Source organism: Rhinatrema bivittatum, chromosome 2 (genome assembly GCF_901001135.1).
Source record: "Rhinatrema bivittatum chromosome 2, aRhiBiv1.1, whole genome shotgun sequence".
Lineage (NCBI taxonomy): Eukaryota > Metazoa > Chordata > Amphibia > Gymnophiona > Rhinatrematidae > Rhinatrema > Rhinatrema bivittatum.
The window spans coordinates 22275203-22289248 of record NC_042616.1 but is presented as its reverse complement, the minus strand read 5'-3'; the positions used below and the strand labels follow the sequence as shown (position 1 = coordinate 22289248).

General features: G+C 50.3%; 1 protein-coding gene across 1 annotated transcript in view; it reads right to left on the bottom strand.

Moving 5' to 3' along the window:
• The window catches only part of LOC115083644 (zinc finger protein 208-like), a 309671-nt gene that overhangs the window by 45632 nt on the left and 249993 nt on the right, over positions 1-14046 (bottom strand). The window contains exon 6 of the mRNA XM_029587587.1: positions 7155-7175. Coding sequence (XP_029443447.1) covers positions 7155-7175 — 21 coding nt within the window. The remainder of the gene's footprint in view (positions 1-7154; positions 7176-14046) is intronic.

Genomic DNA, 14046 nt, shown 5'->3' with positions numbered 1-14046 from the left:
CAGTTAATGAACTTCTCCAGGAATTCTTCCAAACCTTTTATAAACCCATTTACACTAAGTGCCCTAATTACATGCTCTAGTAACGAATTGCAGAGCTTAATTGTGCATTGAAAAATAATTTTTTCCAGTTTGTTTTAAATTTGCTACTTTTAACTTCATGGGGTGCCAAGGGGGAGCAATTTTAGGCAGCTGATTTTCAGGGCTGGCCTCACAGTCTGGGACAGTGGAAGCACTAGATGTACTAGATAGTTGCCTAAAGTTCTACAGTGTTTAGGGCGATAGCAGCAGGACTGGATCAGGCTGGCATAAGCTAAGGCCCAAGCCTTGCTGTATCAGTGGGAGCGAGCTCCCTGTTGCTTCTTCTACCACCCTTGCTCAAATGGTTGTCTCCCATTGTAGTGGCTTTCAGTAGCGCCGTACCCCAACTTCATGGCAGCCCTGATACTGCCACCTGTGCTCCCAGAGCCATATTTGAGATTGTGGGAATTGACAAAAACACTCCAGGAGCTGGGGGAGGGTGGGGGGTTGGGAGATAGAGGAGGTTAAATTTTCAGGGGTTGGAGAAGGAGTGAATGCATGGCTGAAGTCTTACGCAGGGCATCTCATACCCTTGCACTGGCCCTACTGTCCCAAACCTGTCCTTGCAGTAAACAAAAACCTTGACAAGCATTTTCCCCTAAATAAGAACATAAGTTGCCAAACTGGGTCAGACAGAGGGTCCATCAAGCCCAGCATCCTGTTTCCAACAGTGGCCAATCAAGATTACCAATACCCAAACATTAAAAAGATCCCATGCTCCTAATGCCAGTAATAAGCAGTGGCTATTCCCTAAATTAACATGATTAAGAGTGGTTTATGGACTTCTCCAGGAACTTATCCAAATCTTTTTTTTTAAACCCAGCAAAACTAACTGCTTTAACCACATCCTCTGCAATACATTTAAGAGCTTAATTGTTCATTGAGTGAAAAATAATTTTCTCTGATTTGATTTAAATGTGCTAGTTGCTAACTTCTAGTCCATCTATTATCTGAAAATGTAAATAACCGATTCAGATTTACTCCTTCAAGGCCTTTAATGATTTTATAGACCTCAGCTGCCTCTTCTTCAAGCTAAAGATACCTAATCACATTAACCTTTCCTCATAGGGGAGCCGCCAATCCATTCCCTTTATCATTTTAGTCGCCCTTCTCAGTTTTCCAGTACAACCATATCTTTACTGACACTGGAATTGCACACAGATTCAAGGTGTGGTCTCACCATGGAGCATTATGACATTTTCCATTATATTCACCATTCCCTTCTTAATAATTCCGAACATTGTTTGCTTTTGACTGCCACAGCATATTGAGTTGACAATTTCAATGTATTATTCACTATAATGCCCAGGTTTTTTTCCTGCGTGGTAACTCCTATTCCCTGTACGTACCCGGATCAGTCCAGATATCTGGGTTGTGACTCCGCAACAGCAGATGGAGACAGAGCAAAACTTGACGGGCTCCCTACATATAGTAAGGCGCCACCCACAGCCCCTCAGTCTTACTCTGTCTCCAGCAGATGGGGCAGGTTCACCCACAGCCTCTGGGGATCCCTGGTTCGTAGGTTTCCTTAGTTAGTCAGGGATAGAAAAAAAAAGAAAAAGGAAGAAGAGAAGAAGTTTATTAATCTGAAGCTCGAAGTGAAGTCTCCTCCGTCGAAAGCCTCCCAGGGGGGTGGGAAGGTTCTGAGGGGACCATCCCCCCCTGGTCGAGGCCGCTGCTGAGGGTCGAGGGCCCAGCCGTTGTTGGCAGCAGCGTCGGGGGTGACACCGGGGAGCCCGGTTCACTCACCCCCGCTGGAGCAGAAGATCAGGACCCGGGACAGCGGTAGTGAAAAAAAAAAAGTTTCGGGAACTTTTGTTTCAGCTGCGCCGTCTCTCTCTAGTTTTCACTCGTTCTCGCAGGGCGCTTCGCGGGAGGGGGGGGAGGCTATTTAATTTTTTCGGAGCCTTCTTCTTCTGCCGCGGGACCGCCGAGGACCGGGGATGCCTAGGGGGGCGGCTTGCTGCGCATGCGGGTCGGCGCGACGGGGTGTGTACAAATTGTGTCTCCGGCCGTGAGGGACCGTCGGAGGGCGGTCGGGGGGGCCGCTCTCGGGTGGCGTTGTCGCCGCCGGACGCCGGGCACTTGCAGGCCAGCGCTTCAGAGCCGTTCCCGCTTAGCGCGGGAACAGCGGCCATCTTAGAGGCAGTCAGAGACGCCACGAGGAAGGCTGCCAGTAATGGCGGCCAGCCTCCCCCGCTTTCGCCGCAACAACAGGCCTCGGGGGGCCCGGACTCGCCGGAGGATAGAAGTTTGGAGGATTCGGAGGCCTCGTTTTCGGCGGATTTCAATTTACTGCTGCGCAAGCTGCTAAAGTTCAAGAGATCCCGCAAGAAGTCGGTGAAATCAAAGGGCTCGGGGGAGCGCTCCCGGGACCGGAAGAGGACGGCCGGGATCGGTCTCTGAAGGGCCCACCGAGGGAAAAGCGGCAGCTGCGGGGAGGTCCGCAGGACTCGGACATGGAGTACACCTCCTCCTCCTCCTCGGATCCGGCCTCCGGGGCCCCAGAAGGGGTGGATGGACATGACGATGAGGGGCCGGTCCAGCCAGGTGCCGGCAAAGGGACGCAGGCGGCGGAGGGCGATGACCCTAAAGAGGTGCGCCTGTTCCGGAGGGAGGAACTGACGCCCCTCATCCCGGCCGTACTCCAGGAGCTAGGAGTGGAGGCTCTGCCGGTGGAGTCCCGACAGGAGGCTAATATGGACCCGGTGCTACTGGGCTTGCAGGTCCACCGGTGGCGTTCCCGTTCCACTTCTCGGCGTCCGACATCCTTTTCCGTGAATGGGATACTCCGGAGCTGGGCCTGAAGGTGAGTAAGGCCATGGACAAGCTGTATCCACTGCCGGAGGAGGTCCTGGAGCTCCTTCGTCTTCCACGGGTGGACGCAGCGGTGTCGGCGGTGACGAAGAGGTCTACGATACCTGTCACAGGCGTTACATCGCTGAAGGATATTCAAGATAGGAAGCTGAAGGTGCAGCTTAAGAAGGTTTTTGAGGTTTCCGCCCTAGGAGTCTGGGCAGCCATTTGCAGTAATTTTGCTCTGCGGGCTGGGCTACGCTGGGCCCAGAACCTCCAGGCGAATGCAGGGCTCTCTGAGGGAGAGTCAACGCAGGCGGATCACCTGGAAGCGGTGATTGCTTACAGTGCGAATGCTATGCATGATTTTCTTCGGACGTCGGCCAGGGCCATGGTGTCAGCGGTTTCTGCACGCCGTCTCCTCTGGCTCAGGAACTGGGCGGTCGATGGATCGTCCAAGGCCCACCTTGGCTCATTGCCATTTAAAGGGAAATTGTTATTTGGTAAACAACTGGACGATCTGATGCAGTCTCTCGGGGAGAACAAAGCGTTCAAGTTGCCGGAGGACAGGCCCAGGCCGAGGACCTCCTTCTCCGCTAGGAACTGTTTTCGGACTAACAGACGTCAGCGGCCGCAGAGGTCGTCCGGATCCGGCTCGTCATATCAATCCGGTTCCTCCAGGCCTGCCTCGTGGTCTCAGTCCTTTCGGGGGAAGAAATTCGGAAGGCAAGGTGGTCCCTCGTCGGGATCTGGGCCCAAGGCAGCCCAATGAAACGAGGGGGGTTCATTCCTCGCGGCAGCCTCAGGACCTTGTGCCAAACGTAGGAGCAAGGCTGACATGGTTTTTCGAGGAATGGACCAAGATAAACTCGGACCAGTGGGTCCTCAACGTGATAAGTCACGGTTACGCCTTAGATTTTGCACGTCGGCCAGTGGACAAATTCCTTGTGTCCCCTTGCAAGGGGGTAGAAAAGCGTTCAGCAGTACAGATGACCCTCTGGCGCCTAGAAACTCTGGGCACCATTACGCCCGTACCACCAAGGCAGCACCGCCGGGGGAGGTACTCCATCTACTTCGTGGTGCCAAAAAAAGAGGGCACGTTCAGACTAATTCTAGACTTGAAGGGAGTCAACAAGTGCCTTCGCTTTCCATGTTTCAAGATGAAAACGATTCGCTCGGTGGTGGCCTCAGTGCGACCAGGCGAGTTTCTGGCTTCACTGGATCTGATGGAGGCCTACCTGCACATTGGAATTCGTCCGTCGCATCACAAATTTCTACGATTTTGCATACTGGGCAGACACTATCAGTTCAGAGCCCTCCCGTTCGGGCTCGCCACGGCTCCGCACACCTTCACCAAGGTCATGGTGGTGGTGGCAGCTCAGCTCCGACGGGAGGGCCTCCTGGTACACCCCTACTTGGACGATTGGCTCATCCGGGCCAAGTCGGAGGTCGCATGCAGACTGGTGGTTTCCAGGGTGCTACAGCTCTTGCGTTCCCTCGGTTGGGTGATCAATCTCGCCAAGAGTCGTCTGGAGCCTACCCAGAGGTTGGAGTACCTGGGTGCCCTGTTCGACACGGAGAGGGGCAGGGTCTCCCTGTCCCAGGAAAGAGTGGACAGGCTGCAGAGTCAGGTGAGGCGCCTGTTATCACTACGCTGCCCGCTGGTGTGCGATTACCTGATGGTGTTGGGCTCCATGGCATTGACGCTCACCTTGGTTCCCTGGGCTTTTGCTCATCTACGACCATTGCAGTCAGCTTTACTCTCCCGTTGTAAGCCGGTATCGGAAGAATTTCATCTCCCTCTTCCCCTCACGGACCAGGCCAGGTCCAGCCTACAGTGGTGGCTTCTTTCCGAACATCTGACCGGCGGGGTATCTCTGATCATGCCCAACTGGACGGTAGTCACGACGGATGCAAGTCTCTCTGGCTGGGGAGCGGTCTGTCTGGGCCGCTCGGTACAGGGACTGTGGTCCAGGGAGCAGTCGCTGTGGTCCATCAATCGGTTGGAGACCAGGGCCGTGTTCCTGGCGTTGCACGCTTTCTGCCCATGGATGCGGGGCCGGCGGTCCATGTGCTGTCGGACAATGCGACCACAGTAGCCTATATCAATCGACAAGGCGGAACAAGGAGCCGGCAGGTGGCGGAGGAGGCCGGCCGGTTGATGCGCTGGGCGGAACAGAACCTCAGCCACATTGCGGCGTCCCACATAGCGGGAATCGACAACGTTCAGGCGGACTTCCTCAGTCGGCATCGCCTGGACCCAGGAGAATGGGAGTTGCCGGACGTAGCTTATCATCTGCGCCAGATGGGGTCCACCACACATGGATCTGATGGCCACCGCTCTGAACGCAAAGGCTCCGCGGTTCTTCAGTCGAAGAAGGGAGCGAGGGGCGGAAGGCGTCGATGCGCTGGTACTTCCATGGCCCACGGAGGTGTTGCTGTATGTGTTTCCTCCCTGGCCCTTGATAGGCAAGGTGCTGCGGCGAATAGAGTTGCACCCGTCGGAGGTGATCCTGGTGGCACCGGAGTGGCCCCGACGACCATGGTTCGCGGATCTTCTACAGCTGGCAGCGGAACCTCCCCTGCAGTTTCGGGGGGAAGCGCGCCTTCTTCGACAAGGGCCCGTCTGTTTGGAGGATGCGGATCACTTTTGTCTCGCGGCTTGGCTTTTGAGAGGAAACGTCTAAAGTCCAAGGGGTACTCGAATGCGGTGGTAGCCACCTTGTTGAGAGCTAGGAAGCAGTCCACGTCCTTGGCCTACGTTCGGGTTTGGGCAGTGTTTGAGGACTGGCGTAGGTCTCGCAAGGTGGATCCTATCCTGTCATCCGTGCCTGACGTCCTCGCTTTCCTGTAGGAGGGCCTTGCGAAAAGGCTGGCTTGTAGTACCCTTAGAGTCCAGGTAGCTGCTCTGGGGTGTCTCAGAGGTAAGGTTCAGGGGCTGTCTTTGGCACTCCATCCGGATGTGGCGCGTTTCTTTCGAGGAGCTAAACATTTGCGCCCGCCGATGTGGAATCCTTGTCCGTCCTGGAATTTGAATTGGGTTCTTGAAGCTCTGTGCGTGGCGCCATTTGAGCCTCTGAAGAGGGCGACACTAAAGGATCTCACCTTAAAGACATTTTTTTTAATCGCGATTACGTCAGCTAGACGAGTTCAGAGTTACAGGCTCTTGTAGAGAACCATTCTTGCGAATCTCCGAATCGGGGGTCTCCCTGAGAACGGTTCCGTCCTTTTTGCCGAAAGTGGTCTCGGCGTTTCACCTGAATCAGTCTGTTGAGCTGCCTGCTTTTTCGGACGTGGATGGTCTTGACAAGGGTTCAAGAGATTTGAGAAAACTCAATGTTCGTAGGGTTCTTCTCAGGTACCTGGAGGTCACGAATCCGTTCCGGGTTTCCGACCACCTCTTTGTGTTGTGGTCAGGTCCTAAGAGGGGTGCCGCTGCGTCTCGAACCACGATTGCGAGGTGGCTCAAGGAGGCCATTGGCTCGGCCTATCTTTTGTGGGGCAAGTCGGCCCCTTTAGGCCTCCGAGCTCATTCGACACAGTCACACGCTACGTCGTGGGCGGAGGCCTCTCAGGTGTCTCCGCAGGAGATCTGCAGAGCGGCGACTTGGAAGTCATTGCATACGTTTGCTAGACATTACCGGCTTGATGTCCAGGCGGCTGATTCTGGGGGGTTTGGAGGGAGAGTGCTCCGAGCGGGACTTTCTGCTTCCCTCCCTCGGTAATTGGCTCTGGTACATCCCAGGTGTCTGGACTGATCCGGGTACGTACAGGGAAAGGAAAATTAGTTCTTACCTGATAATTTTCGTTCCTGTAGTACCACGGATCAGTCCAGGCTCCTGCCCGTCTGTTCTAGTTGTGTTTTGGGTTTGCGCTGAAGTAACAGAGAGTCCGCTCGGTTGGATTCAAGTTCCCATTTACTCTAAGTTGGACTACTACCGTTCACCTCTAGTTCTGGCAGTTCTGTTCCAGCTGGGGGTAGTTGAATTGGCCTGTATTAGCGGGTCGTTTAGTTAGTTACAGATCGATACTGTAACGTGCGGTTGAAGATTTCCCGTCTGCAACGTGCTGTGAGCGCACAATTCGGACGCGTAAGGCGATCCAGCGATACAGTCTCCAGTTTCACGCGTCCTTAGCGCTTCTTAAAACAGACGCATAACCTTTTCCGCACGCAGCATGTATATGATATGTAAATGAAGGAATTAGCTATTCCCCTCCGATACTGTGACACGCGCTCAGATTATCTCCTTTGTAACCCGCTATTTTGCCGCGTCCTTAACCTGTTAGTTTACTGCTACCCTCTACTTGGTGTTAGTGTGGTGTTCGAAAATTAAAACGGGAATAAAGTGTAAAAAATGGGGGTAAAACCAAAGGGAGTAAAGTGTAAAAAACCATGGACGACCTCCATATTAACATTGCAGCGTAAGTTGTTTATATATATGTATAAATACCTGTCACTTTCCTGTCCCTTTCCGAATCCCCCAGGCGTGCAGTCATCGAGGCGGCGGCGGGAGCCGGCGGGCGGATGGGCGCTCGTTCATCCAGGCGGCGGCAGCGGGAGCCGGCGAGCGGGTGGGCGCGTGTTCGATCCAGGCCGCGGCTTTCCGGAGGCTGCTTTTGCCGCCGGCTCCCTCTGCCTGGATGAATGCATGGCCCCCGCCGGCAGTGAATGAATGCCCGTGTGATTTCGGCGCTCAAGGCGTGACGTCACAACGCTTGACGTCACGCCATGTGACTGCCTTGTGACGCACATGGCGTGACGCTTGACATCACGCCATGTGACTGCCTATATTTTACTGTATAGGCGCTGTATTAGCGCCTATACAGTAAAATGGGTTGCGCGGGCCTAACGCAGCCGCGGCATGCATTTGCATGCAATTAGAAGAGAGTATCGAGCGGTAGGTGAAGAGAACTGTGCGTGCGGGGAACGAGGGTGCACCCGGCACTGCCGCACTGTTTCTACCGCGGCCTTAGAGTATCGATCTGTTAGTTAGGCAGTTTCTTTGCTTTGACATTATGTAAGACTGAGGGGCTGTGGGTGGCACCTTACTATATGTAGGGAGCCCGTCAAGTTTTGCTCTGCCTCCATCTGCTGGTGCGGAGTCACAACCCAGGTGTCTGGACTGATCCGTGGTACTACAGGAACGAAAATTATCAGGTAAGAACTAATTTTCCTATATGGTACCTAACAATGTGTAACTTATAGCATGGGTTATTTTTCCCTATATGCATCACCTTGCACTTGTCCACATTAAATTTCAACTACCATACAATCAATCTTCCCGTCTCGCATGGTCCTCCTGCATTTTATCACAATCCACATGAGATTTAACTACTCTGAATAATTTTGTGACACCTGCAAATTTGTTCACCTTGCTTGTTGTATCCCTTTCTAGATCATTTATTAATATATTAAAAAGCACCGGTCCAAGTACAGATCTCTGAAGCACTCCACTGTTTACCTTTTTCCTTTTTTTTTTTTTTAATTCTTTATTTATTGGTTTTAATACATAAACAAAACAAATATCACTTTGCTTATACAGAAATATTGTGTATTCTTAATCACAAAGTATTTATAAACTTATTATCCCTCTGCTACCATTTCAAGAAAATTTTTAATAGGAAATAATAAAATTAAATATCTTACAGAAATGGCCGTGGGATAAATTGCAATCCTTTTCCAAAAACACTCTTCAGCTATTAAGAAAAACACTAACCTAGCAGATTAGATCATCCTTAGGGGGAAGGAAAAGAAATCTTTTAAGAAGGATACATTTGAAAATATTATAATTAAACTGGTGCACGTAACAGCAGTGTCCTTTTTACTTTCACTGGACTAGTGTGTTCAGTCTCCTGGCCTGTATAAACTCTTTAAACTGTTCCACTGCAAAGAAAACAAAGCGCTCATTCCCTTTCGTAAGAAAACATTTACAAGGAAATAATATTTTAACTGTATAACCCAGCCCTATAGCCTCTTGTCTGAGGTTCAAAAACCCCCGACGTCTGGCTTGAGTAGCTGGAGCTAAATCAGGGAAGATCTTAACTGCAGCCTCATGATAATTCACAGGATATTTTCTAAAGTATTGTTTCATCACAAAAGTAATATCCTTAACCGTTATAAATGAAACTAAGAGTGTTCCTGTATTTATCACGTTCAGTGTTGAGTCTTCCAAAAACTCCGTTAAGTTCCCTCCAAAGGAAACATTAGGGGTGTTTCCTGAGCGTTTTGGCGTAGGGAGGAAAAAACAAGTGTTTATCGATGGTAAATTAGTTTCAGCAATCTCCAGCTTTTCTAAAAGAAATTTTTTAAGGGTAGTGTAAGGGATTTCTCCCACTACCCTGGGGAAATTAATGAAACGCAAGTTCAAATGTCTGGATTTATTTTCAACAAATTCCATCCTCCTGGATAGTATTTGACTATCTTTTATTGCTGATACTTTATATTTTTGAATCTGTTTTCCTTCCTCTTCCAGGACATTTACTTTTGCTTTTAACTCATCTACTTGTAATTGTAAGGCTGCAGTTTTTTGAGTGCTTTGCAAAGTAGAGGAATCCATTTTCACATCCAAGGAGTTTATAGCTGTGGCCATCCCGGCCATAAAATCCCAGAGGGAGTCTAAAGTTACCTGTGCAGGGCGCGCTGGTATCACAAACAGTTCCTTCCTCATGGCAGATTCCACAGGCACACCTTCTTCCAGGATTGCTCCGGGTCCGGTTGCTCCTTCCGCTCTCAGTTCTTCCACCGGGCTTGAGGTGGAAAATCCCGGTTCTATGCCATGGGGAGTTTCTGAAAAAGCCTCTGGGTTCAATTCAGACGCGATACTGAAAGTACCTTCGTTCCTCATCTCCTCCATTAGCCTCTGCACAGGCGGCGCCCTCTGTTCCGGGGTTAGAGACACCTCCCCCGCAGGCATGTACAGCTCCTCCTTGCCTCCATGCACATCGGACTCCTCGGTTCTCTGATTTAGCACTGCTGGACTCAAAAAGCCGGTAATCTCCGTCTGGATAGTCGCGGATGGTGGTGGTTCGGCTGGGTAAGCCCGAACCTTTCCCTTCCTTTTTGCGGGCATTTTTCAAGGGAAAAAAACAGAACTACGACGGCAGAGCTCCCGCTTAGGTCTCAATGCGTGCGGCCATCTTGGTTCCGCCCCAGGCAGGAGTTTTATCTACCTTTTTCCACTGTGAAAACTGACCATTTAATCCTACTCTGTGTTCCCTCTCTTTTAACCAACTTGCAATCCACAAAAGGACATCACCTCCTATCCCATGACTTATTAATTTTCTTAGAAGCCTCTCATGAGGGACTTTGTCAAACGCCTTCTGAAAATCCAAATACACTACACCTACTTGTTCACCTTTATCCACATGTTTATTAACCCCCTTCAAAAAATGTACCAGATTTGTGAGGCAAGACTTCCTTTGGGTAAATCCATGTTGGCTGTGTCCCATTAAATCATGTCTATCTATATGTTTGGGGATTTGGTTCTTTGGAATAGTTTCCAGGATTTTTCCCAGCACTGAAGGCAGGCTCACAGGTCTATAGTTTCCTGGATCCCTTTTTAAATATTGAGGTACATTGGCCACCCTCTCATCTTCAGGTACAATGGATGATTTTAATAATAGCTTACAAATTACTTGAATTAGGTCTGAAATTTTCATTTTTTAGTTCTTTCAGAATCCTGGCATGTATACCATCTGGTCCGGGTGATTTGCTACTCCTCAGTTTGTCAGTCTGGGCTACTACATCTTCCAGGTTCACAGTGATTTGGTTTAGTTCATCTGAATCATCACCCTTGAAAACCATTTCCAGAACTAGTATCTCCCCAACATCCTCATTAACAGGCCAATACAGTAAGGACGCGTTAGAAAGAGTGCGGTAGTGCCGGGCGCACCCGCGTTTGCTGCACGCACAGTCCGGATCACCTACCGCTCGATACAGTATTTAAATGGCATGCAAATGCAAGCCGCGTCCAAGAAGCGTCCGTGAAGCGTTAGGCCCGCGCAATCCATTTTACTGTATAGAGCGCTATACAGCGCCTATACAGTATCCTGGGTGCGCTGGTACCTGTCATTTCAAATAACATTTGAAATGACAGGTACCAGGAAGTGGATAGTTCTCCTACCCTCGGGCATCGGGGATTGCCAGTCCTCTCTCCCCCCCCCCCTCCCAAAGCAAGGCGCAGGCGAAAATCTACTCGACATGACATTAAAGCAAATTTGAATAAAGTGTATCAAAAGTAAACTTACTGCATGTGAATTTTCTTTGGAATGACAAAGTCCTCTCTTCCCTCCTCCTGAGGCGTGCACCGGCGGCGAAAGCGGCTTCCAGCAGCCCCCACCGGCGAAGGTGGATGGATGAACGCACGCCTGTACGCGCAATTTGGGCGCACAGTGGCGGTAAGTGTGTTAATAGATTTCAGCATAATTCTTAAAATGTTCTTTTTCTTCTAATGACGGCAGAAGAACAGAAGTAGGACTGAGAAAAGGTATATTATTCATCGTACTTCCTACCTCCAAAGGTCCTTCACCATTTTTTCTTAGTTGTTCCGGGCGATGTTGTGCCAAATTCTCGTGGCTCCTGGAACCCGTTTCCATCGGGTTCACTGAAGAAACTTCCTCCTCTCTTCTCTGTGCATCACTTATTACCGAAAAAGACTGCTCGAGTAAATCCACACTAGTAGACAATCTCATGGGTGGCTCCGGTACAGTTGGATATCCCGGGCTCAACGATGTCTCCAGCATCAAGGGGCTCGGCAGCTGCTCCTTGCCTGCCCCAGCGACTACAGCTTCCGGGTGAGTTGAAGGCGTCCTCGCGAAGGCTGCTTCGATCCTCTGTTGGCGTAAATGGTCAGGCGTAGGGGTAACTTCACGGACTCGAGCTTTCCTCTATGTATGAGGCATTATTTAGAAACTCGAAAAGGCAATTTTCCTGAGGTATAGCTCGATAAGAATTTTCATCAACCGAGAACTGCAGCCCGCACGTCCTCACAGGTCCCTGTTGAACACTTTTAACCTTTGCAGCTGCACCTTTCAGTTTCTTTCTAACTATTTTCCTCATTTTATCAGTTTCCCTTTTGAAAGTGCATTGCTAGAGCCGTGGATTTACATATTGTCCCCCTTCCAGTCATTAATTCAGATTTGATTGTTAAGATCACTGTTACCTCTCTCATAAAATCCTGTTTTCAACTAACAATTACATCTAAAATTACTCCCTCTCTTGTTGGTCCCTGAACCAATTGCTCCATGAAGCATTCGTTTATTCCATCCAGGAACTTTATCTCTCTAGCATATTCTGATGTGACACTTACCCAGTCAGTATTGGGATAATTGAAATCTCCCATTATTACTTGACTGTCAGTTTGGTTAGCTTCCCTAATTTCTCATAGCATTTCACTGTCCATCTCACCATTTTGGCCAGGTGGATGGTAGTATGTTCCTATCGCTATACTTTTCCCTAACACACATGGGGGTAGATTTTATAATTTTGTGCGAGCGCGTACTTTTGTTCGAGCACCAGGCACGAACAAGAGTACGCGGGATTTCAATAGATACGCGCGTATCCATTAAAATCTGGGATCGGTGTGCGCAAGGCTGCCGATTTTGGGCAGCCTGCGCGCGCCAAGCCGCGCAGCCGGCCTCGGAGGGAACTTTCTTTCGCCCTCCCCTCACCTTCCCCTCCCTTCCCCTACCTAACCCACCCCCCCCCGGCCCTATCTAAACCCCCCCCTACCTTTATTGCTGGATTTACGTCTGCCAGAGGCAGACGTAAATCTGCGCGCGCCAGCGGGCTGCTGGCGCGCCATCACCCGACCTGGGGGCTGTTCCGGAGGGCGCGGCCACGCCCCCGGGCCAAAACCACACCCGCGGCGCCACCCCCGAAACGTCGCGTCACCCGCGCTACGCCCCCGGCACGCCTCTCCATGCAAGCCCCAGGACTTACGCGCGTCCTGGGGCTTGCGCGTGCCGCCAAGCCTATGCAAAATAGGCTCGTCGCACGCGGGGGGGGGGGGGTTTGGAGTAGGTTTTCGGGGGGTACGCACGTATCCCTTTGAAAATCTACCCCATGGGATTTCTATGATAAAGATTCTACTGTGCACTTAAGTCTCTTGCAGGATCTTTATCCTGTTGAACTCTATACCCTCCCGGACATAAAATGCTACATCCCCACCAAGTTGATCCACCCTGTCATTGTGGTATAATTTGTACCCTGGTATAACACTGTCCCATTGGTTATCCTCCTTCCACCAAGTCTCTGAGATGCCAATTATGTCTTTCTCATCATTTACTGCTATGCATTCTAACTCTCCCATCTTACTTCTCAGACTTCTGACGTTGGCATACAGACATTTCAAAGTGTGTTTTTTGTTTGTATTAACAACCTGCTTTTCAGATGTTAGGGATAATTTGGACTCTTTTAGCTCAGGTGAGTTTTTAGTTACAGGCACTTGGACTACTTTTCTTATTATTGGAACCTCCCTGTCAGGATGCCCTAATTCTAATGCTTCATTAGTATCCTTTGAAGATACCTCCCTCTGAACCATGCGCTGCTGAGCGACTGTCGGCTTTCCCCTCTGTTCTAGTTTAAAAGCTGCTCCATCTCCTTTCTAAAGTGCCAGAAGCCTGGTTCCACCTTGGTGAAGGTGGAGCCCGTCCCTTTGGAAAAGTCTGCTCCTTCCCCAAAAGGTTCCCCGGTTCCTTACAAAACTGAATCCCTCGTCCCTGCCCCAGCGTCTCATCCACGCATTGAGACTCTGGGACTTCCGAGTGTGCATTAAAAGAGATGCAGGATGCTAATCCCCCAAAGAAAGCTTCAATCTATGCAGTTTATTTAAGCCCAGAGGTTGGATATTATAAATGCCCTTATTCTTGAGACACCTTTTAAAGGAGTCACAGAAATGATGCATCACATCCCACAAAGATCCAGTGCTCTCCAGGAGTGTGCCGAAAAAAACGTCTACAGTTATACTGAACAGCAGGTTGCGCAAGCTCTACAAGGTCCATTGCTGTTTGATGAACCCTCCACCCCCGATACACAAACATGGTCATCTCTATCTGACACATACCAATGAGTTATCCGTTCTGAACTTCATGTATCTACGCTATTGCAATATGTCAAATCTGAGATGATTCCCCGCGGTCTTCGTTGGAACTTAGAGCCATCTATCTATGGTG